The sequence below is a fragment of the Gavialis gangeticus genome, unplaced genomic scaffold (assembly GCF_001723915.1).
Source record: "Gavialis gangeticus isolate Ggan-Ray unplaced genomic scaffold, GavGan_comp1, whole genome shotgun sequence".
NCBI classification, from domain to species: Eukaryota; Metazoa; Chordata; order Crocodylia; family Gavialidae; genus Gavialis; species Gavialis gangeticus.
The window spans coordinates 33334048-33358807 of NW_017729001.1; the positions used below are offsets into that span (position 1 = coordinate 33334048).

A 24760-nucleotide genomic window follows, 5' to 3' on the forward strand; every position below is an offset into this window, starting at 1 on the left:
CCTTGCATCGCGGCCGGGCTCTGCAGGGAGAATGCATCTAAAAATGCTAAAAAAAAAGAGCTGATTAATGAGATTAGCAGTAGTGTTTTAGGGAAGCTGGATTTGAAGCAGCTTGATTTTCAGAGGCCAGGTGCTTGCGGTGAAGACCCAAACCTGAGCCGCCAGAAAAGCCCGGTCGGTGTTGGAAAGCCGTGGCCCATGCTGATCCAGCTGCAGGAAAGCACTTCCCTGGTGGTGTTTAAGACCCAGCTTGACAAAGCCTTGGCTGGGACGATGTAGTTGGGGCTGGTCCTCCACAGTAAGGGCATCCCTGCGTTATCCTGCAGCTCGGCGAGGTGGAGAGCGCCTATGAAGGGGCCAAGAAGGTGGCGCAGCAGATGAGGAGGAAATGCAAGCGGCTGACCTGCGACCTGGAGGACACGCGGGTGCTGATGGAGAGCCAGCAGAGCCGCAGCCACGAGCTGGAGAAGAAGCAGAAAAAGTAAAAACCTAAGCCCTTCACCCTTTTTGCACCGAGACCCCATTTCTACCCGCAGAGGCCTGGGGTCATATGAAATCATGAATCTCTTCTTCAAGGACCTGCCCGGGGCTGCCAGCCCTCCGGTGCGCAGAGTTGAAACGCAATCCCCGTTCAGGGCATCTCGGCGGCTCCGGGAGGCCTCAAGCTTTGGCTGATGAGGCGGTTATTTTTACCTGCGTAGAGCATGGGCAGTGGTGCCAGGCAGGGAGGTTATTTTTACCTCCTGTTGCCGTGTAACTGCAACACATTTCCATAACGCGAATCGTTCTGTAACGAGCAAGGCGGTGGCTGGGGGGTCCCTGCCTTCTCGCGCCGGGAGAAGGGGACGGCGCAGGTGGGGCGAGTTCGGCCGCCGCGTCCCGAGATGCTGCGGGTAGAAATGGGATCTCGGTGGCGGGGAGCTAGGATGAGAGTCTTGGGGATCAACCCCGTGCCATAGCCAGCGAGAGGGTGCAGAGCTCGACTCACCCCCTCGTCGTGCTGAAATCGCAAGGTTTGGTGCAGCCGATGGAAACCGGCCTGGAGAAGTGCAGTGCAGGGTCCCCGTCACCGCCGGGTGACGGCTTCACTCGATTCCAGCTCTGCCTAACGTTGCGCTCTTGGCTGGACGCGTGCACGGGGCCGCGGGCACTTAAATGCAGTAAAGAATGATCCACCTGCTGATTGCCGTGCATTGCAGGCGCTCGCTATCCTATGTGGCCCCCTGACAAGAGGAGCCATGAAACGTCCCCTCAAAAGCACTAGCTGAGTCAAGCACGAATGAGTGCTAACGGCCTGGGTCTTCCTCGCTGTCCCGCCTGGGAGCCGCTGCATGCAGCGACATCCACGTGTCCCCGCTCCGGGAGGTTGTCCCCAATAACGCGCGTGTTTCCCACGTGGCAGGTTTGACATGCAGTTAGCCCAAGCCCTGGGAGAGTCGGCCTTTGAGAAGAGCCTTCGGGAAAAAACAACCCAGGAAAACACTGCCGTCAGATGGGAGATGGGGAAACTTCAGCAGAGGTTAGAGGTAAGGGGAAAACAGCCCTTTCCGCGGTATATTGCCAGGTCTCCAGAGCAGCTGTAGCAGCAGGAGCGAAGCTGTAATCATTGTAATTACCATAATGATAATCAGAGACAAATCAGGCTGCTAGAGACAACTTTATCCTGGTTTCTTTTAGCGTGTCGCAGGATGCGCAGTGCTGGTACGTAGCAGGGGACAGACCGCTGGTTTTCTGTGCAGAAAGACAGGCCCAAGCCAAGTGCAAGCAACTTTGCCAACTTCGGTAGCGAGGGTGCAGCACAAACGGTGTCGGCACCACGTCAAGCCGGCTTCATGCTGGTGTCAGGCCAGATTTTCCTGATTGCGATGAGCGCTGCTCTTCTCCCATTTCCACTGAAGTCCTGATCCCACTGGGTTTCCAAGTGGAGCCGTGGGAGGAGGTGGTCTCGGGGAGCGCTAACCGGAGGCTGGCTGAGCGCATGGGCTCTTTTCTCCCGCGCAGCAAAAGGAGCTGGAAACCTCCGGCCTGAGCCAGCGGGTCTCCGTGCTGTCCTCGCGCGTGCAGGAGCTCACCTCCGCCGAGGTCCTGGATGGGAACGCGGTGCCTGCCCTGAAGAAGAGGCTCTGGGACCTGGAGGCCAGCGCTGCCGAGCAGCAGAAAGAGCTGAAGCACCAAGCAACCACGATCGAGCAGCTGGAGCAGGTAACCCCCTCCCCTGTGCCCGGGAGCGGTCAGCCCAGCCCGGCCGCCCGTGGGGGTCTGCAGACGTCGTCTTCTGCCTCTCGCCTTGTGGGAGCACCCCCGCATGGCTGATAGACCCCAACCCATCCCCAAGCTCAGCAGGAAGGAGGAAGGGTTTTAATGAGCTGTGCAAAGTGCGGCAGCTTCAGCGGGAGCCGCTAAGAGAGAAGTTGTCCCAGGATAGCCTCTAAGGTTGGAGCGAGGCCTGGGTTCAAGTCCCTCCTCCAGAGCTGGATCTCTCCGGTCTCAGCTGGAGGATCCAACCCCACGGCCCTTGCATCTTGGCTGCGTTTGGATTGGGATGGGCTTGCGGTTGCAACTCCCGGGGAGGAGGAGGTGGCAGTGCTGAAGTCCCCGCTGCGCCTCTAGCTCTCAGTGCCTTGCCCACAGTTACGTGAGATGTGAGGAGCAGCAGGATTGAACCTGAAGTCCCAGGTGAACATGTGAGCCAGCCTCTTCCTCTGGGTTTCTGAAAATACAGTCCCTGCCTATGCTTCTTGCGAATGCCCGTGGCCACCCCAGTGTTCAAACCGGCAGGAAAAGGTGTTTTAGCAGCACCGCGTTCATGTGATCCCGGGTGCAGAAACCCTCCTGGCTTTGGGCATGGGTGACAGGTGTGTCGCGTTAGGGTGGCCACAGGCCGTAGCAGGTGCCCACTTTGTCAGCTTTCTGCTAGGAAATATTTAGCGTCCGTCATGGCCGAGCCGCCTGCCAGTGGGACGCTCTTCCACCGTGCACGGGCAGCTGTGCCCTGCAGCTCTGCCTGGAAGAGCCCGGGCGTTGGAAAGTGCACGGGTCGATCCAGCGCTTTGTCTCTGGTCTCCTCAGCTCCACCTCCGGCTTGAGATGGAGATCGAGCGAATGAAGCAGATGCAGCAGAAGGAGCTGGAAGACAAGGACGAGGAGCTGGAGGATGTTCGCCAGTCCTGCCAGAGGAGGGTACGTGGCTGTGGGATGCCTTATTAACCACGCCGCTGAGCTGTCCGGGGGGAGAGGGGGCGCGGGGCTCTCTCCTGCACGTGCTTTTGGCTGCCTGGGGAGCAATTATGGAATTAATTCACTGTATGACTCCGCGCCAACTGCAACTGGAAGTTGTTCTTGGCAAGGGCTTGCACCGGGGGGCTTTAATGGAGCCTGGGCCCACCGGGCATTGGCTCGTTTACCCCCTCCGGGTCCTTGGACACCTCTGCCTCCAGCCCCCTCATTCAGCATCCCCATGAAGACTGCCTGGGGGAGCCCAGAGGAGCAATGTGAGGCTCTGCCGGGCCATTCAGCAGCTGGCGATAAGCTGGGGGTCAGCCGTCCTCCTTGCAAGCACGCCCCACAGGTCGATGAGAGTAGCTTTCTTCTGAGAGGTTTTTCAGGGGTTTGCTTTCCCATCAAGCTGTGCTGTGCAAGCCCGCCCTGGACAGCCAGGGCTGGTAGCAGCCCTCTCTCCCAAATACATGCATGTGTGTGTATATATATATTTTTTCCAAATAAGTAAATGCCAGAGGTTATCTTAGAGGGGAATTGCATTACCATCTTGCTGGCTTTCCCCTTGTGAACCTGCCTTGCAAGCAGCTTCCTAGGCATGTCACGAGCGGGTGGGGAGCAGACAGAGCTCGGAGGTGCCGTGCCGGCGGCTTGGCGGGCTGGAGCCGTCCCGAGGCAAGGACCTTCCAGCGGCTCGGAGCAGTGAGGCTGAGTTGGGAAACAAACCGCCTCCTACCCCTGCTGAGCATGGGTCTAGCTGCACCTCCATCCTCCACCTCCGTCCGCGGCAAAGCTCCTTTGGCCAATCAGCAGCTCAGTCCTCCCTCTGCCATGGCTGCCTCGTTATCTCCGCATGCGGCAGTACATGGTGCTGGACCAGAGGCCAAATGAATTCGGTTTGTTCGGTCCCCTGTGTGTGGGGAGCTGTACAGACATGTGCGGCTGCATCCTTGCCTCTCCTGTGTGAGGTCCCCGCTATTCCCACTCCTCTGGGGAGGAATTGCAGAGGTCCCTTAATGGGCCCAGGGTGGCCAGGCTTGTTTCCAGGCTCTTGAGCGGTCCCGAGGAGCTGTAGGGCCTGACTTTTCCTTGGACTAGATATTATTGGCTCTATCTAGGCATGAGCCAGTGATTACTATGGATGTGGCCGGTTTTCACTGCCTGCCCATGGGCCCTGGCTCACCCATGCGTGCATGCCTCCCCCTGGGCTCACGCGGGTCTTTGCTGCTCGGGTAACGAAGAGAGCGCACAACTTGCGAGCAGCCCTGTTTTTCTGCAAACCGCGCTTCGGCAGGAGTTGCTAATTTCCTGCCAGCCGTGCCCGGGGAAGGGGTCACCTGCTCAGCGGTGTCTGTGTGCGCCTCTTGCCTCTGCGCAGCTCCGGCAGCTGGAGATGCAGCTGGAGCAGGAGTTCGAGGAGAAGCAGATGGTCCTCCACGAGAAGCAGGATCTGGAAGGGCTTGTCGGCACCCTCTGCGAGCAGGTAGGAGATGGGAATGCATCCGGCCTTGTTTTCCCAGACCCGGGGATGCGGCAGATGTGCGCGTCTCTAATCCTTGACGGTAGCACGGAGCCATCGCGTTGTCCCTTGGGATGCCCCCACTGCAAACACAGCTGCCCTTTCAGCAGTTACCCTGGGCCAAAGGGTTTGGTTGGAAGACAAAGGCAGACAGAACGGGGCAACATCATCCCCCTTCTAGCAAAACTGCTTTGCAGCTTGTCCTCTTCCCACTTCTGCCTGGTAGGCACAGTCCTACCTACCAGATCTTATGCCCACTGTCTTGTGTGCATCTGGTAGCAATGGGTAGCGTTTAACATGGCCAGCTTCACTGAGTTTGGGAACCGTGTCAGGCACCATCTGCAGTGGGGGGGTTTCTGTGGAGAGGCCTGGTCCTCACCTGCATACCCAGTCTACAGGCTGGACAGCTGAGCAGCCCCGCTGGGTGATCGCTGGTCCCTTCTGTCTGCACCGGCTGCAGGGCTCTTGGTCCTTATGTTAATGTTTCCAAAGTGCCTTTGCACAATTCAGCATTATGATGCAATTAAAATGGCTTTACAGCAAGGCTGTGCACAGGAGAGTAGGAGCTAATTATCTGGAGTTATGGCATGAGCGAGTGTAACGCTGGGTCACTGGCACAAGCTGGCGGGGATTCATTAGGTCTGGCAGTTGTGTGCGTTCATTAAATTCAATGAGTTTTGGAGCCTGGCAATGCTGTGCAATGGTGGATGTGTTTCAGGGTAGATGCAGAATGGTCTAATGAGGCCTATCCATAACTTCCTGTAGGCTTTGAGCTTGTAAAATGCTTTGGGAACTGTCAGAATAAATCCTGCTTTATAAATGCCGGGCATTACTACCTAACAGCCCGGCATGTTTCTCCTGTTTGGTAGAGTACATAAATTAAGATGGATGAGTTTGGTATGTGAGCTGCAGAGCGGCCTAGTCACCGGCAGTGTTATAGGGTCCTTTCCAAAGGAGGTAGTGGTAGCTACATGGTCCATCGTGTCACCTCGGCCTCCGAGCTCTGCGCAGACCGGCCATGCCGCCCATGCGCAGATGCAGGACAGGAGATGGTCTCTGCCCCGAGGCAGGGCTGGGACGAAAGCAAATCTGCTATGCTTGCAGGGCCATTAGAAACTTGGTTCAGCTTGCAGAGGGGCTTAGTCTTTATTTGTGTAACAATCAATTAAAGCAGCAGAGAAGCCATCCCTTTCTTCAGGTTTCTGAAAAGTGCTGCCCAGCTTCAAGGCAGGTTACCAGATGAAACCCACATAATTAATTTTTACCAGTGAACAGACAATAACGAACATATCTGAAGGCGCAGAAGAGAGATAAATGAAGCACAAATTGCAAAGCCTGCCACTTTCCAATTAGCCGAAAAAGCAGGCACTGAAACCCCGTCCTTGTTTGTTGGGGTTTCTCTAATTCTCTTATCCTTGTATCCATGGTTACTCCCAAATTCTTTCAGAGGGGAGAATGTTTTAAATTCCCTTCCATTCCCTTTTCTTGAAAGGGCTTCAAAGTAATATCGTGGCAGAAAATTGTCAGGTGAAGATGCTCCAGACCGGCATTATAGCTCACCAAATCTCCCAACAGACAGACCTCTGCCCGCAGACACGGGATGCACGATGCAACCGCAGAGCAGTCATTTTCCAAGAGTCCTTTCATGACAAGCAATGGGCGCTTTGCCTAATTCATAAGGAAACCTTTATTAGCCGTGGGTTTGGTTTTCTCTTCCCCACCCCAAATAAATTGCAGGGTTGTGAGCCCACCCAGACATGCTGCCACCTCCTTGCCTTGTTCTTCCATGCGAGCGGCCTTGGCAGCCGTGAGCCCAGCAGCAAGGAGAGGATCGCATCGGTCCTGCTGCGTTGGGGCTGTGTGTAAGGGTGGCTGCAGTGCTTCTTCAAGGGCTCAGATGAGGATGAGCCCCACGTCTCATCCAGATGAGCAGAGATGTCTGTTGGCATCTGCTCGCTGCTGGGTGGGGGTGACCGTGTAGATGAAATCTCTTAGTGATGCTGTGGAGCGGGGTCGATCCTGGATTAGCCGTGCCCATGCATTGCCTATAACGCGTGTCACGCACCGAAGAACATTTAATGTGTTAGGGACCTCCCAAATCGCCCCAAATGATTTCTTTGCTGCTCCTTTGAAATCTACTGCTTCAGACAGACCAAGCCCGCCTGCATCTTTGCATGCACACGAGGCTAACAAAGACCTTTCTGTCCCCTTCCCTCCCCCAAGATTGGGCACCGGGACTTCGATGTAGAGAAGCGGCTCCGGCGGGACCTCAAGAGGACGCATGCTTTGCTTGCAGACGTGCAGCTTCTGCTGGCGACCGCGGGAGATCCCAGTCCGTCCATCAGCAAAGAGGAAGCGGAGAAACTTCGCAGTCAGGTGAGAGGCCGATATACCTGCGTGGCGTCTTTCCATTCGGCGCTTCTGTTTCCGTGCGCAAAGGTGCTAGCGCAGCTCCAGTGTCCCAGCATCAGCCCTCTCCAACGAGCCTTTGCTAGCATGCAAACCTTTGCTGGTTTAGGGCTGCACAGTCAGGAAATCTCTGTGCGTGGGCTCACATACTCACTGGCGAGGCCCCTGCCTTAATAACTTGGATTTGCACGTCAGGGTTAGGAACAAACATGCCTCGGCTCCGGTAGGACCAGATTCTTGTAGCTTCGTTAACGTATTCACATCTCAGCCTTTTTCCCATAGAGATGCAGCCTAATGAACCTATTGATTCGGATACTTCACAGCTCCCCTCAGTATCCCACATCTCCTGGCTTGCTTATTTTTGGCCTCTGCCTTCAGAGGAAGCTAGACCCTGGGTTGGAAATGGTGTGTTTGAGGGCATCGCTGCCTGGCATGGCAAGTTGGTGGTGGAGACTCGGGCTGCTGAAGTCAATGGGATGCTGCCGGAGGGCTGCGTACGGAGATTTGCCTCTACGGCACTGGCAAGGTGAACCAAGCACGTAGGGGCCGACGCGAGGCTGCCTGGCAGCGATTAGTCACATCTCCAGCGCGGGGGGAAACACAAAGAAAACGCTGAACTCGGCCCTAAAGCGTCTTGGAGTGAACTTCATTTACTATGCATGAGATGAAGGCTAATGGCTGTTTTGTGCTGTCCGTCACCCACCTCATGAATAGTGCTAAACACATCTAGCAAAGCAAGGCTGGCATTTCCCACAGGCATGATTCATTTAGCTGAACCAAGGTGGAGATGTGAGATTGTATGGGGCAAGGCATATTTACAGCATTTACCTTGTTAATTGTGCAGCCCGATAGCGGCAGCTTCCAGGCACACGCCTGAGCACGAAGCTAATGCATCTCACACCTCTTCGCAAAGCATTTCCTCCCCTCTCGAGTGAATTGTGTTGGGCACTATTTATATAGCCAAGGTGACTACGGTTGCATATGGTTTTTCAGTCTTTCCTTTTACAGCCCAAGTTACTGGTCTTCTCAGCCAGTTTTCTGTCCTTTCAGTAAATGAAATCCCAAGGCCCATCTTTTAGTATCTGTTGTCATGGAAATTGTTATAGGCATTGTGTATTATGTTCCAACCTGGGCAGGGAGCAGAGTTTAATTTGCTCTATGCACCACCGTCCTGCGCGCCGTAACTAGCACGGCACAGAAGTGAGGGAGGTCTGTCCTGAGACATTTCCTTATTCATTTTTGATGGAGAGGAAGGCTCATGGAGGCTTCAAGCCATATAGGAAAAACCCCAACAAAAGCCCTGCCAAGCAGGGTTTGAAATCCCAGCCCTTAGCTGCAAAATTGGGCATACTAGCTGCCTTCGGTTTTCTGAGAGTCCCCTAGTCCTTGGAGTGTGTGGCTAAGAGTGGGTCTGGGGGGGCCTTGCACTGCACGAAGCATGAATCCCCAGCTTGCTCAGAGCGGCTTCTGGCCTTGGAAGCTCTGGGCGTGCCTACATGTGCACTTGAATGCTCATTAGCCTATTTTAATGCACATTAAAGCGCCACTCAACACGCATGCTTTTTAGTTAATGCACATTAAATAAGCTAATACACGTTAAGCATCACTAAAAACCCATGCTCTTTAGTTAATGCACATTAAGACAGACTAATGTGCATTTTCCTAGTACCTCACAATGGAGGTACTAGATTTAATGTGCGTTACCTAACGTAGACACGCCCAGAGGTACTAAATTTAATGCACATTAACTAAAGCACATTAATGCAGGTGTAGATGTGTACCCTCTCTGCTCACATGGGCATGGCCTGGGGGTTTCTGTGTCTTTGAGCTTCAGAGGATACCGGCCTCCAAGGTGCCAGCAGGAGCCAAGGACGGGATGGTTTGCTGTTTCTCGGGAACAGCCAGCGGTCCAATCTTGCCCTTCGGTGAGCTGTGCCCCCAGCCTGCCAGGGCTGTTGGACTTTGACAGTGGAAGCTAGAGCGTTTTGCCATTTGTTCTCATTAGCAACCATGGCACAGACGTCCAAAACACCTTAGCTTGTGCTTCCCGGCGCGCCGGGTGCGGGACGTGGGGGCCGTTTGGGAGCCAGAGCCTTGCACTGAGCTCCTGCTCCGTGACTGATAGCGGCAACCCTTGCACCCGCTCAAGAATGCAGCGCGTCAAGGAGAAGCGAGCGAGCAATGTTGCTTTAATGACACCAGTCTTCAGGAACCATTTAGTAATTAATCCGCGTTGTACGTTTCCACTGGAAACAAACTAATCTGGAGGCATAAGCACTTCCAGTAACAGACATCTATAATTGAGATAATGGCTCTGCATAAATAACATCTGCGAGCAGCAGCTGGTGGCACCGGGCACGGAGGGAAACGGGGAAGGTGAGCTCAGTTGCGAGCCCGTCTCTGTTTGCCCTGTGCCGCCAACCGGAAGGAGCGTGCATGTTGCTCCCCTTAGCTGGTGTTTGCTCTGCCGCCGTGAAGCTGCCTTTGCGTCTGACGGGGCTTGCTCAGCGCCGGGGGCAGAGGAGGCTGCCTGCCATCCAGGCGCACTAGGTTTTGGGGAAGGCACCCCGGATTTACAAAGGGGCAGCAAATGGCAGCCCCCAGGCGGTGCTGGGTCAGAAAGGGGGGAGCGGGAAGCTTAGCTTTGGCGCATCAGAAAAGCCCGCAGTTTTGGGCCCTCTCAGAGGCAGGAAATCACCCTGCTCGCTTTGGGTTTAGGGTGTCCAGGCAAAGCGTATTTAATAGCCTGTGGTCCCCAGGAGGCCTGATTAGCTGGCGTAGTGCTGGCCTTAGGATTTTTTGGGTTAAAACCTTATGTGCTGCTCCACTTGCCCGCCCCATCCCACAAGGCTGTAGTGCTATGGATGCCAATTAGTGGCCATGCTGAGCTGCAGCTAATAATCCTCTCACCAGCTGTGCTGTCTGCTCTTCATGCACGTGTGCTCCCTGCTCTCGCTCATCTACCATCGTTCATTTAGGGATCCCGCGATGAGCCAGTGCATCTTCTGTGTATTTAGGGCAGTGATTCTCGACCAAGGTGCCTTGAGATCCTTAGTCACAGAATCGGAGACGACGAGGGAGGAAGCGACCTCGGGAGGTCACATGCAGCCCAGCCCCCTGCTCCAAGCAGGACCAGCCCCGACTACATCATCCCAGCCAAGGCTTTGTCTACCTGGGGCTTAAACACCAACAAGGGTGGAGACCCCACCACCTCTCTGGGTGACCTGTCCCAGTGCTTCACCACCCTCCTAGTGGGAGAGTTTTTCCTACTATCCAGCCTCAACTTCCCTTGAGCCCATTGCTCCTTGTCCTGTCATCTGCCCCCACTGAGACCAGCCCAGCTCCATCCTCTTTGCAGCCCTCTGGCAGGGAGGTGAAGGCTGCTATTCAATCCCCCTCGGTCTTCTCTTCTGCAGACTCAATCAGCCCATTTCCCTCAGCCTCTCCTCCCCAGTCCTGTCCCCCAGCCCCCAGCCATTTTCATTGCCCTCCACTGGACTCTCTCCAACGTGTCCACATCCTTTCTGCAGCGGGGACCACAGCTGGACACAGGACTCCAGATGTGGCCTCCCCAGTGCTGAAAAGAGGGAAGAATCATGTTCCTCGATCTGCCGGCAACGCTCCTGCCGATGCAGCCCAGGACGCCGGTTGCCTTCTTGGCACCAAGGGCACACTGCTGGCTCCTGTCCAGCTTCTTGTCCCCTGTCCCCCCAGGTCCTTTTCTTTCAAGAGTGCCATAGGATGACATGCTGTTAGTACTGCTGGGTGGGTAAACACGATTGACAAGAGCAACCCAAAGGTTTCCAACAGGAATCCAGAGCATTAAACCAATTCTGATCTGGTTGAGGCCTTGGCAACAGAGGAATTGCTTTTGTGATTTTTCTGTAGTCAAAAACCAATTGAAAACCAAGAGCCGGCCCTTTTGGAGGGGTGCGTTATGTCTGCAGAGGGGTGCCTTTAGTTGTGAACTCCTGATTTAGCTTGTCTGTGGGGCAGGGACGGGCTGGTAGCTTCAGGAACATCTCATCTTTTATGCTCTTTGCTGTGGAGATGAGCTGCTGGTTAAAAACGAAGTAGATGCAGAGTTGTGCTGAGGCCTGGGTGAAGAGACCCTGCAGTTCTGGCTATCCGTGGGCTTGCACGGTCGCGGTCTTACCATTTCTTAAATATTTGCCATAGGCTTCTTGGAAAAGGTAGACCTTTGTTGCAGAGACCAGCGGTTTCAGATATAGCTTGTGTAGCAGGCAGACCCGGCGGCGCTGGAAATGCGGGCACAGTCCTCAGTGAAAGACTGTACTTGCATTTGGTACAGAGCAATCAGTTCACAATAAAGCATTTCTCACAGGAAATTGGCTGCCCCCCCCCACTGCCCAGAGTGTTAACCAAGCCAAGCTCCTGGGTCTGGAAATGAATCCTGCCTCTGTCTGGACACGCTGCTCAGGATGGTGCCGGCGTTCAGTCATTAGGAGCTCGTTTGCATGGAGGGAAGGAGCTCTGAGTAGCAGCCACGATGCAGCGACGGCAGAGGGTGCCCCCGGGGCCAGGCCTGGTGGCAGGGGGGACCGTGGCTGCAGCTCGGACGCGGCCGGTCTGGACCCCCGAGCACCCTTCTCCGCGGAGCGCCTGCTTTCCAACTAATGAGCTCCCTTCCCTGTCTGCTCCTGAGCCTGTTCCTGACCCATTTCCCCCAGTTATAACACCGCAGTTAAAAAATTAATCCCTGATCGTCCCTTACAGTGCACTTTGGCACAGAAGACGGATGTCGCGTGTTCATTTTCTCTCCCCATCTCCGTCTCCAGGGTTGTTAATTGGGCAGTTCGTCACTGCTCGACAAGCCTGTCTATATAGCCATTATTTTTTTTTTTTCAAACAAAGAAGAGTTGCAGTGACTGACCCTTATGGCACGCTTTCCTAAGGGATAAACCACCGGGCACAAAAGGGCGTGCTGCTGACTGCTACTCAGGCTTAAAACCTGCCCCTTAACTCTTCAAATGTCGAGTTGCTAATATACTTACGAGCAAATGCATTGCTTCTGTTTTGCGCAGACTGGCCAGTTCTCTGCTAGGAGCTCAGCGTAGGCTGCAGCTGGTTAAATCCCAGATTTTTTTTTCTTCCCAAATCCTCTAATTCAAATAATGACATTTAAAACCACCAGTAAGCAATAAAAAACTGCTTTAACATGAAAGGACTCCAAGGAAGCTATTTCTGAATGAAAAGGTTTTAGTGCAAAAGAACAAGGCTGCTAAACAGTACAGCAGCTGCTCTAGCTACTCATTGGGATTTATGGCTTTATTAGGGGGTAGGAAATGCTGGTTCTTGTACATAAGCTCTTTGCAAATTCCAGTTACACGCGGTCCGGGGCTTCAGCCCAGGCGTGGGAAGGGATGCGGGAGACCGGGGTCACCTGCACGCGGTTGCTCAGGTTCGGGGGGACTCGCAAACAGCTTGTTGTGCAGGCAGAAGGCAGGGCAGGGGAGCACCTTGGAGGCTAACTGGTTCAGAGATCACCGTGCGCAGCACCTTGGGAGGAGGAAAAGGCCATTGGGGAGTCAGAAGTGCTGAGAGAGAAGGAAGGGAGGAGGAGGAGCATCTTGTGCAAGACTTCTTCAGGGTCCAAGCCGGGAGCTTGACAGGGCTGTGACCATGCATAGGGTCGGTGTCCCCTCCTTCAGCCCACCCCATGCATCTCCTGCCCCTGTGCAGAGGGGCAGACGGAGCTGGCCGTGTGTGCGAGCTGCCTCGCATGTGCCGGTATCTCCCCTGGGTTGAAGCGGTGGGGGACTTGGCCATGGTTGGGGCGTGCAGGGGGCCGTGTGGGGTGCCCCGCAGGCAGGGACCGTGTATTTGAGCTGGAATGGGGGCTCTGTGGCACTGCCCGCCCTTGCTGCCCTTAGTGTGGTGCTTCCTCCTCTTCCAGGAGCAGCTCTGCTGCTTTTCAAGTCGAGCCAGTTGCCATCTCTCACCCCTCCTTCCCTTGTGCTCGATCAGGGCGTCCTTCTCCCCTCCTGGCTCCATGAAGGTGTCACTCCCCGAGGCGTGCGATCGCGCTGCACCTGGGACTCGCTGAGATGAGGAAGAGGATGCCAGAAATGCAATCAATGAGGGGCCGTGTCCACACAGCATCTCATCAGCCCTCAGGCAGCTTTCTGGCTGCCTTTGTAGGAAAAGCCAAGTGATTTGGGTAGGGGCTTATAATGAGAAGGTCCTACCAGCTTCCCTGTTGCCCTCTTCCTGCAGCTTTGCATCACAGGGCCCTCGGCAGCATCTCTTTTTAATGCCTTGCTAACGTCCTGACCCTGTGGCAAGGCTTTGGCTGCATTCAAACCACCTTGTGATGATGCCCGCCCTGAAATGCAAATGATTTCCAACGGCATTTGCAGCAGGGCCTCCAAAACCTGATCAATTCTACGCGCCGCTCCACTGATAACGAGAAGAATAAAAACTTCCCTAAGACGTTACATTTTGGTTAATCCAAACCCATATGGTCCTGGAGCATCGTCTGGTATCCTAATAAGTCTGAAGCATCCACTTAAGACAGGTATTTAACAGATGGCTTAGCATAGCTCACTAATGTTATTCATCAGTTCATCCATTATGTATTTTTTTTAGGGGAGTTTCAGTTTGCTTTTCCTGAGTGGGAAAATTCCATTAAATGCAGCAGAAGAGAGGTGGGCGTTTATTGAGGAGTACAGAGAGTCATGTCCAGAGCCCCTGGGTTTATTCGAACCGAGGGAAGGAGAGGTGGGCTTCTGGAGAAGGTCGTCTCCTCCATGGTCGCCAGCACGGGCACTTCCAGCAGCCTCGGACATGGTGAAAGCTGAAGGGCTCTGGCAGGCAGCATTGTCCATTTGAGACTGGGTTGTCGAAGAAGAAGCAAGCCAGGAGAGGGAGGAAGCACAGAGAGCATCCCAGGAAACGAGTAGCACGAGGGTCCGCATCATAGAGCCTGCCAGCAAAATGCACCGCCTTTCCACTGGCTTTGGCTAGCCTGTGGAGAAGCCATGCTGCCTGGGGAGTGATGGATCCGTAGTTATTTTGCTTTTAATCTGTTCTCGATATGACAAAAAGGCACAGTGAGCTCTGGCCTCGCCGTGCTGGAGTAATCTCCCGCCCGGGCGGCTTCATGAAAAGCTCATCGATCAGGCTTGGCTATGGCACATCACGCTGCGGTCGAGACGTCTCCTGGTCTTGTGACTGTCCAAGTTCGGAGGAGATGTGCACTGGGAGAGCCCGGACCAATAATGTGCCCACATCCATGAGCCTCAAGGCAGAATATGACCTCCCATCTCTGCTCTGCATCATTTCTGGATCCTTGCTAGCACCTGGCAGGCCGAGACCTTCATGAGGCTGGCTAAAACCTGAGTTGTCCCACCGGATGCTCTTCCTACCCCCCGTCTCGCCATGAGCCAAGAGGCAGGGGGTGAATTGTCTGGGGCAAGATGGGCACGGTGAAGGGGAACTCCATGGGCACGGTGGAGGAGCTGGCAGCGTGTTATCTGTACAACCCCAGGAGAGAAGGATTTGATCTGTAATCAGAGAGTGGCCCAGGTACCCACGGCAGTTTCAGCTGCTTCTGTTTTCTAAAGCAATTAGTGCTACACCATAGGCATCCTTGGGTCCTCTGTTGCTGAGCTGAAACTCATTATAATCCAGACCCTCCCAGATCTCTCTGCCATGGGGACGTGACACAGCTGCTAAAGGACAGCCGGGAGGACCAGTGTGCTTGCACGTGCGTGTGTGCACGGAAAGCAGCTTCCCTTTGGAGGAGAGGAAAGCACAGGGACACGGAGCTCATGTTACCTTCCTCCAGACTTGTCTCATTTTGGGAATCAGTGGAAATATCATTTTAATAACACTTTTATGGGACCTGAACCAGGCAATGCCCCCATGCTGTAGCTGGTGCTTTCACATCGTGTTTCCAGCTGACTTACATGCCTGGAGGTTATCCCAAGCGCGGTCGTTTAGCAGGGATAATAAAGCTGCCCCGGCTGTGGATCTGGAGGGGTTTGATCAGGGCAACAGCATGATGGACTGCGTTGCTTTGTAAAAGGGTCAGCTGAGCCCTTTCATAATGGAAGCAAGATTCACTGGGCGCCTTGTAGTTGGAGCGGTGTGTCCCAGAGACACCAGACATTGGGATTTCTGAAGCTGGTGGAGAGCAGGCCAAAATCCAGGGCTGAATAAACCCAGTGCACCAACAGCCCCCAAGCTTGTCCCTCCTCGCCTCCTGTTTCTGCCGTGATCCCCAGGGAAGCAAATGAGTTTATTACAGCTCCCGGAGAAGACTTGGGATTACTGAGAGTGCTCGTCTGCAATGCAATAGGGCTGCAGGGGCTCGGTCTGAGTCTGGGGCTCCTGTGGGCACCCGGGGTCTCGGAGAGCTGCGAGTCCTGGCTTGTAAGAAGGTGCAGCCTGGGGATGGAGACACACGGCGCGCGTGGCAGGCGAGGTGACCGACAGCCAGAGGAGCATGGCTTCGTATCACGCGCAGGCCTCTCTTTCTGCAAAATCACGTCTTGTATAATGGCAGCATCCTTCCCCTTGGCTTCAACTGCAAGAGTTTGGAGCTTGAGTTGGGCTGCCTGGCACTTCTGCAGTGCGTGCAGCAAGACTAGGGATACCTGCATGCGTCCAAAGGGAAAACATATGTTGGGTTCAATTCCTCCCAACAGCAGATGCAAGGTGATGGGGTGCCGGATGCATCTGGTCTGTGGAGGGGTGTATCACCCCGGTACAGGACCCTTGGCACTTCCAAGGCTGCAATGGGTAGCAATTCATTTTGGGGCATGTAAGCAGGAGGAAGAGCATTGCTTTTTTTCTGGCTGAAGGGCTGTACAATAGGATGGTGAGGATACAGTTAAGTGAAGGACAGTGTTGAATGCTAGTGACCAGGGCAGCGAGAGCTCTCTTTTTGGGAGCAGTCATTGCTTGGTGCTGGAAACAAGCCTGAGCGTGGCATTCAGAGCTGCAGCAGAAGGGACGACCCTCTGGCAGGGGAACGGATGAAATGCCTTGCTAGGACTTTTTCATCTCCGCTCTCCATAGTTCTCCATATCTCCAAAGCTGTCTAAATCCAGGCCTGCCGTCAGCGTGACACTGAGCTGCTGAGACGGGTCCAGCCGCGTGCTGCCCTCGGGTCCATCCCGAAAGCCGAGAGCTCTGCTCAGTCGGTGCTTTTCTGGCACAGGTGGAGCGCAGCGGCTTGACACAGCCTTGGCTAGCTATGAGAGAGGCGCGCAGTAAAATTAACAGTCAAGACCTTTCCGGAGTCACGCGGGGAGTCGTCTGGAGCGTGCGTCACGTGGCTTTTGTCCCGTGAGAAGCCAGGCGAGCAGGAGCTGAGAAAACCCTGGTTCTGGAAGCGCTCCAAGTACAGAGCCAGCGTACGGGCCCTTTAGGTGCTGGCAGCAAAACGCACCGTATTGCAGCACCGAGGAAATCTCCCTGGTGCTACTTGTATAAAAAGAATCATTGACTTTAAGGGAAAAAATGACTTCAATTTCCTCTGCAGATTAGGCGTGGAGGAAGCAAATTACCTATTTCACTTTTCCAAGTACGTCTCAATCACCCCAAATTGTTGAGTGAAATGAAGTGAGAATTGCTCTAGTTACAGTGCTTTATAATCCCCTTTTGTGTTAGGAGGAGGAAGAGAAAAGGAATTAAAACATCTTCAGGTTATTATTACTATTCTTTTTTTAAAGACCCCCAGGCTGTTTGTCTGTCTCTAGCTGTTGTAAGGCAGGCGGCTGCCCCATCCGGGGCTGCGAGCGCATCAGTTGTCACTCATTGACCCCAACGCGGTCAGTCGCTCCCAGGGTAGGAACGGGCCAAAGAAAGCCTCCGTGAGGTAGGAGAAGCACGTGGTAAGCTCTTTTTTTTTATTTGAAGCATCTCTGATGCCTTGTCTCAGTCAAACACTTGGGGGGGTTCACCGCAGGAGAGGCACCGTTGGCTGGAGGGTGTCTTTAGCTGGGGTCCAGATGCTTGCTGCTGTCATACAGCCTTTTTGGTGGTGCAATCGCATTGAGGGGAGCTGCATGCGGGCAGGACTCCATGATGAAGCTGAGTACTTTCCATCCCCTGAAATGATCCCTGTGGGGCGGTTTGGATGGTGCACGTCTCCTCACCGCCTGTCCCAGGAGGGTGCAGTCGCTCGCAGCTCCTACCCTCGATGCAGACGCGCTCTCGTCCGGCGAGGACTGGGGTACGGCCTGGAGAGGAGGCAGTAGCCTGAGCTGGAACATGTAGCTCATGAAAATAAGCAGTGAGAGTTTTAAAAAAAAAAAAAGGGGGTCTGTGAGGCTGGAGTTGACGCTGGGTGTCCTAGAGCCGGTTGTGCCCCCGCGCTCCACCGGAGCAAGCTCTCGGAAGATTTTAGCATGGCATTACATCTTCCAGATGCTGGTAGCCCATTTAAGATCATTGTTGGTTTAATGGCTGAGCTATAAAAATCAAGAGCAAATTAGCATTTGTAAATGCGATCTTCCATGTGTATTTGCAAATGCAATTTATGCGACATGAAAGGCCCATTTGCAAACTCCAAATCATGAATTGCTCTAATCACGCATTACATGTAATTCACATAATTTTGCAAATTAATGATCCCGGCTCTGGCTTCCTCCACCGCTGCCAGGACTGACGGGAGGATTTCAGCAGGGCTGCCTGCCTCAGCCTGCAGCAAGATGGCCATTTGCTTTGAGGGTTTCCATTTAGGTCTGCAGAGACCCGAACAACGGCCGAGGCGCGTCTTCCCTCCCAGAGAAGCACCCGCGAGCATTTCTGTCTGGAGTCCTATTTCATGGCACTGTAACCATTAGAAAGGAGCCACTTTGAGTGTACAATAAAGCCAGACAGCCTCGCGGGAAGCATCCAGTTTTAAAAGGTCGTACTTTAATAGGTGAAAAAGCTCTGGGAGTAAAACGCAAATAAATGTTGCTGTGCGGCAAAGGGAGACTTGCGATCTGCTAAACGACTCTGTGCAGCCAGAGACCTCCGATGTAATTACTGTCTCCCACCACTCCTGGCAGTGGGAAGAGAGCGAAGCCAAATGCGCGGAGGCCCAGACGTCCCAGAAGGCGATGGCCGTGGAGCTGGAGACCCTGCACGTGGAGCTGGAGACCATCAGCAGGAACAAGAACCTGGTACGTGCCCCGGGGAGCAGCACGACGGGACGGGATGGGATGGGATGGGGGCTGGGTTCAGGCCCCTTTCCCCATGGCACTGTGTGACTCTATCCGGTGCTGCTGGGAAGGGCTGATGCTTGTATTTCCTTTCCAACGTCTCCCTTTCCGGGGAACGCAGCCCCAGGGCCTTCGTTGCCTTAACAGATGGATCAAGGCACGCAAGCGCTTTCCAACTGTGCACTGTATCCTAATGGCTCTGCGGAGATGCGATAAATGCTAAACCCCCTCGCTCGTTCCTTTCTGCCTACGTTGGCCATCATATCAGTGCAATGGCTGTAAATGGAAACGGGGAAAGGCGCCGGGCGGGAATGCCGTAGCAGACCCCCGCCGAGTGCGAAAACCCACCCGCGGGCCTGGCGGGAATTGGCACTTTCGAGCGCCCCCGTGAGCGAGCGGAGCCCCCGTTTGTTTGCGACAGGTCGACGAGCAGCTATACCAGCTGCAGCACGAGAAAGCCGATCTCCTGAAACGCATCGACGAGGACCAGGAGGATCTCAACGAGCTCATGGCGAAGCACAAGGCTCTGATTGCCCAGGTAAAGAGGGGGATGAAGTGGAAGTGGATGATTATGAGCGGGCGTGGGAGGTGAGAGAGCGGGAGTCAAACAGATTTGCAGAGAGGTCGGGCTGGCAGGGACCCCCAGAGGCATCTAGTGCAACCCGTCCCCGAGGCAGGATCAGCCCAGTCCAAGCCAAATCCCTTGTCCAGCCCCTTTCAGTAAAACTGCAGTCGCCCCTGACACAGCACTGGCCATCACGGCCGACCCCGCCACGGGGAAAGCAGAGGGGCCGCAGCCGCCGACATCCTGCTTCTGCACAAAGTTGTTAATAGATGGTTCAGAGACCCCAAGCAGAGGCCGCGGCCCCACTACAGAGGAAAACAAAGCCCCCCAGTCCGTATCATATCTATGCCAGGGAGGGAAAATGCCTTCCTGACCCCAGTGCAGTGTCGGTCTGACCTTGAGTGCAGGGGCAAGACCTCTACCCAGGACCCTGGGTTTGAGTCCCAGCAGGAGCATTGGCACCCCCATCCCGGGCTGCAGCCAGCACCCACCGCCTCTGGGGGAGGCTTAAACCCCCCGACGCATGGCGCAGCAAGGGTGCAGGATTCCCTCCCGGCCCCCAGCGGCAGGGGCCGTGGTAGAAAGGTAACTGGAGCACATCGTGGCTTCATACTCCGCCGGAAAGGCTAAGACTTCAGAGCGATACGATGCAGGTGGCTGGAGTCAGGTTTGCAAGAGTGTGTTACTCTGCTGAAATCATGGCTTATAATGGTTATGGCAGCCCCAGTTCCCTTATCACGTCAAAGGCATCCGGTTGCATGTGCCAGGACCTCAGGGCACGCTGCATCGGTCCATAAAAGCAGCCCCTGGATGGGCAGGCCTGAAATGAGCTCTCTCCCACTGTGACAAACTCCGGTGAAAATGCCAAAGGGCCCATGGAGCAGCTCCAAGCACATGGGTTGTCTGTTTTCAATAAACAGATCACTTTTTTTTTTTAATATTTCAAAAGTTTAAAATTAAACCCTTAAATGTTCACCGAAAATAGAATTTTTTTCTTAACCAAATTTCTGTTTAACTGGAAAAAAAAACCCCATTTCCCTCCCCAAATGAGGTTCAGTGAAAGATCAGGATGAGCTCCTTACACGAGTTACTTAGGAGCCCTTGCCCGTAAACAGGAGAGCCATCGGCAGGGCATGCTGGCTCTGTGGCTACGTGGGAAATAGGGCTGGAGGAGCGGCTGGACACTGCCAGAGTTAAGCACCTGTGAGTTAGGAAATTGCTGAGCCCGCGATGCTCTGGGGAGATGCTCCATGTGCAGTGTCACCAGGACCCAAAACAGGAGTAGTTCGCCACTTAGATGCACTAAGAAGTGCCTTTCCCTTGCCAAGAAATAGGCCCCAGCAAGTCCTTGTGCATTTCCAGCTCTGCTCCGAGTTCTTCGTCTCGTTCCTACCGCTGCGTTTCTGTCTCCACAGTCTGCAACGGACATTGCTCAGATTCGAGAGCTGCAGACGCAGCTGGAGGAAGTGAAGAAAGAGAAGCAAAGTCTGCAGGAGAAAGTAAGTCCTTCTCTTCTCATTGCACGCGGGTCCTCCTGCCCTCTGCATTATTTCCGTGCAGAGCTGCGCCCAGGGATTCACCGACGTCCTGAGCGACCGCCCCAAACTATGAGTGCCGTGTGCTGGGGCAGGTCGTGTTTGCACCCGTCTTCCCCCACGAGGGGTTGTCTATATAAACACCAAGGTGCTCGTCCTCTTTGTAATGCCCTGCTCGGATGCGTCAGCACGGTAGTGCAAGAACAGATGTAAAAGCTGCCTGGCCTGCTATTGACTTTTCTGAGGGCAGTGCTTGGAAACTGGGCGGCCTGGGGAGACCTGCTCGTGCTCGTCCCTTGGGGAGGACGAAAGCGTGCACGAAACGGGCGCTTCGAGAGCTGAACTGCTGGTTTCTCTGCTTTGGCAGCTTCTTGCGGGCTGTCTTCTGTGCAAGGCAAGGAGCCGGCGCAGGGATGCCTCTTCCAGCGCATTCGACTGAACACTGCTGGGAGCAGGGGGGTGGACTGTATGCGACCAGCTGAGGTCCTTCCCAACCCTCATTTCCTATGATTTGATGACGGTTCCTTGGGGCCGCGGTGCCAGTCCTGTGCAGCCTGCCTTCCAGTTTAAACACACGACTGGTCCCAGTAACTTAGGCTGGATCAGATCTACCCTGCCCAAGGGTCAGGAGGACCCTCACCGTAATGCAGAATGGAGGGTATCTATGTGTATAATAATATAATGTGTAATAAGCCCTATGTATTAGGGACCCTAAACTCAAGCCTGTCAAAAGGCCGTCTAGCTTCGGTGCCTTTTGTGCTGCCGTAACAGGTCCCCAGCGTATGCGATGCTGTGGAGAGGAGTTCAGAAGAGACCTATGGGAACAGGCAGCTTGGCGGCATTGGGGTGGTTTGGAGGTGCCAAACTTGAAGCCTGAAACGCCCTTAATGCCCTCCTTTCTCGTCTCCCCTCCCTTCTTTTCCAAAACAGCTGCAGGTGGCTCAGGCCAGGATGGCGTACCTGGAACAGGCGATGGTCGAGCGGTCCATCGTCAGCCGGCAGGAGGCGCTGATCTGTGACCTGGAGAACAAGCTGCAGTTCCAGAACGTGCAGATCAAGCGCTTTGAGGTGCCGCATGTTTTTTTAGCTGCCTACGTGAGCCTGGGGCAAAGCGTCCTCAGCAAAAAGGGCTGCTGTTTTGAATGCCCTCTGCCACCCTCCCTTGACAAGTGCCTGCTGCAGTAGAGAAAAAGCATGGTCCTGCCACGCAGGGGGCTTGGCCAGCATCACTGAAATGCGGCTGCTGCTGGGGTGGGGGAAAGGCCATGTGGTTCATCGTGGTGTAGAGAAACGGGGTGGAAAGCAGGGCTGACTCCTGTTCCCAGGATCCCCGGAGCAGACTTCTGCAGCGCAAGGACCCGCTGCTCCCCGCTGTGGGCAGAGGGGAAGGCTGAGCATTAGCTCGGCCTCTCTGTTGCTGGCATCCGATGCCTTCACAAGCCCATATAATTTGTGCTGCGGCAATTAATTGTCTGCTTTACGGCTGCGTGCATTGAAGGCCAACTGCAGGCTCTGCGCTGCAAAAGCACAGCGGGAAATACAGCTCCTGCCTCCGAGTGCTAGAGCAATATATTTATTATGTTTAGCACCTTGCCTTCCCAAAGGCAGCACAGAGCTGTGCCGCCCAGCTCCGAATCCAGCACAGTGAGGGCCGTGCCCCACGTAGCAATCACCACGTGCCCCACGTCCACGTGTGCACCCCGAGTTGCAGCAGCCCCTGCCTAGGCTTTCTGCGTGGGCGCATGGAGCTGAGGGGGTGAGAGCGTGCTGCTGTCGCTCCCAGATCGTGGGAGGTCCTGATGCAGAGGGTCTCTTAAGGCACGGCCCCTTGAAGCATCCTGGCATGCATTAGTGCTTCTCAGTTTAACCCCTCGGGGTCCACAAATGCCAGTCCCCCCCATGGCACCTACAGATGTCTGGCTGCCGCCTGGGAGGTCGGTGCAACTGGGAGTCGTTAGTGAGCATCGCCTCCTGGCACCTTCCCTCTCACCCTGGCCCAGGGGGGATAGCAGGCTGCTTCCATGTTAGTGCACGGCTGCTTTTCATCCCCCCTTCTTCAGGTCCTGCCATTGCACTGCGGCGATGGTGGCTGCGGCCCCTGAGCATGCAATCTCTCGGGATGCCTCTGCAGAGCCTTATGCTGCTCTGTGCTGGGTGGGGCCGGTGTCCCCCTGACCCACCGCAGGTGCAGCGACGGGTGGGCCGGAGCGGTTCTTCCAAAGCGATCGCAATCGGATGCATTTGTCGGGTCGGCCTCGACTGCAGACAGGAGCGAGGGGACAGGCAGAGCAGGGCTGGCTCCGAAGCACTTCCCCACGCCCTCCTGGCAGTAGATCGTGATGTGCGCTGCAGCCTGTCTGCAGCATGATCCGGGTCTGGAGCCTGCCCCCGAGTCCGAGAGCAGCGGGCTATGCCTCCAAATGAGACAGCTGTCATTTTAAAGCCATGGTGGAGTTCACAGCCGGGCTGTGCCTGGGATTTGCTGCTCCAGGGAGGCAAAGGCTGGCTGGCTGCTGTCACCACCACGAGCGATGTCCTGGGCCATGTTTGACAAGATAATAAGCGCAAATAAACTTCAGGCATCCAGGCCTTTTTTTCCAGGGCGAGCAGGGAAATGCTCCGGGCCGCGTGCATCCTAAGAGCAGTGCCAGGCCTGCCGCAAGCACGCCCCGCGTGACCCTCCCTGTCTTTCCAGATGCTCGTGCTGCGTTTGCGGGACAGCGTGATCAGGATGGGCGAGGAGCTGGAGAAGGCGGCCGATTCGGAAGCCCAGGAGAAGGAGAACGCCAAGTACTACCAGACGCGCATGGAGGAGATGAAGGCGGACATGAGCGAGCTGGCGCAGCGAGAGCTGGAAGCCAGTCGCAGGCGGGTGGAGCTGGTAAGGGGCCGTCGGGGGAGAGTGGGGGCTGCTGGGTGGTGGCTCTCCATCTCGGATGCCAAGGGCAGCGTCGCTGCGTGCAGGTGCTACCAGTCCTCCGTTGCCCCATGACATGATCCTTCTCTTGGCTACTTTGGGCCAAGACGGGATTTATTCCAGACTTTGGGGTCTGGACCTTTGCCGGCGCAGCCTCAGGCGTGACCCATCTCCCTTCTGGGTAGGAGCCGGCTTGTGGGCTGGGGGTGCCGCGGTGCTGGGAAATCCAGGTGCAGGCAGGCGTTCAACCCGCACATCGTGCGAGGGTTTCTGAGATGCAGGAAGCCGATCTTGTTCTGAGCTGCGCCAGTTAATTGCCCACGCCAGCGTGGCAAATCCCAACCCCGGCCCGTCTGTTGCATTGGATCATTTCGAAGCTCCCGGCACCCGCAGGTTGGCCGTAGGCCCCCAGAACAACGAGCCGTTTTCGGCTTCGTGTTTCATACGTTGTCTTGTTCGCCGCGGCCCTCGAGCAGGCAAGCAGCATTTCACGGGCCACCTCCTCCCACTGCCTGCCCTGCGCTTCTCTCGTCAGCCGCATCGCCTTCGGTTTTGACGCCCGCAGAGCGTTGCTTCCCGTCGCCTCTCGGCCCGAAGCATTGGGGTTTGATACCAGTAAGTGTTTGTTTAGCGATCGACTAGACCTCCGCTGCTTGTTGCAGCTCGGGGCATCCAGCGACCTTTCCAAAGGAAAAGGTGCGAGAGTCTGAGCTGAGGCGCGGCGTGTGGCTCAAAGGCCCTGCGTCGTGGGTGATACGGGTACGCGGGTGGTATAGAAATGGCCGGGAAACTCTTGTCAGAAAGCAGCCGTTCACTCTCAGGAAAGAAAGGGAGGCCTGAATCTGCAGTGGACTCCAAGGAGGTGGTGCCGTCCCCAACCTTGCAAGTCTTCAAGAGGAGACTGGACACGCGCCTTGTTGGGATCGTGTGATCTCAGCAGGATTCCTGCATTTGATTCTAGCTCAGCGGGGTTCGACTCGACGATCTTTCAAGGTCCCTTCCAGCCCTGTGATTGATACGAATCTATGAAAGGAAACCCACCCAACGTTTGACGGGCTCCTCGTTTTCATCTGCAAACACCCAGGGCGTGTGGTTCGGCCGGGTCAGAAGATGGGGGATGGCTTTTCCAACCACAAAACCAAAAAGCAAGCATTGGGAGGGTCTTCACCTTGCATTGCTTCCTGGAACCAAATGAGACGGAGGCAAGTAGTAGCTGCAAGAGCTGCAGATTCATTGCAACATTGAGGGAGTTTGCCCCGTGGAAATCCTGGGTTGGATGGCTCTGCGCGGCAAAACAGAACCAGCTCGTGGAAATAATAAGAGCACAAAGAAATGCTATAGATATTGAGGTTGTTTCGGATTGATCCAAAGCTGTTGTGGGGTTACCTGCACCCGCTGAAGCCCATGTGCGAGCCTCAT

General features: G+C 55.1%; 1 protein-coding gene across 2 annotated transcripts in view; it reads left to right on the forward strand.

Moving 5' to 3' along the window:
- MYO18B (myosin XVIIIB) overlaps positions 1-24760 on the forward strand; it is a 166923-nt gene that overhangs the window by 102204 nt on the left and 39959 nt on the right. For both annotated transcript variants that reach the window (XM_019507347.1, XM_019507346.1), the window contains exons 29-39: positions 327-481; positions 1403-1526; positions 2002-2202; positions 3070-3180; positions 4595-4699; positions 6959-7111; positions 18172-18285; positions 18746-18862; positions 20305-20388; positions 21355-21492; positions 23120-23305. In XM_019507347.1, coding sequence (XP_019362892.1) covers positions 327-481; positions 1403-1526; positions 2002-2202; positions 3070-3180; positions 4595-4699; positions 6959-7111; positions 18172-18285; positions 18746-18862; positions 20305-20388; positions 21355-21492; positions 23120-23305 — 1488 coding nt within the window. The remainder of the gene's footprint in view (positions 1-326; positions 482-1402; positions 1527-2001; positions 2203-3069; positions 3181-4594; positions 4700-6958; positions 7112-18171; positions 18286-18745; positions 18863-20304; positions 20389-21354; positions 21493-23119; positions 23306-24760) is intronic.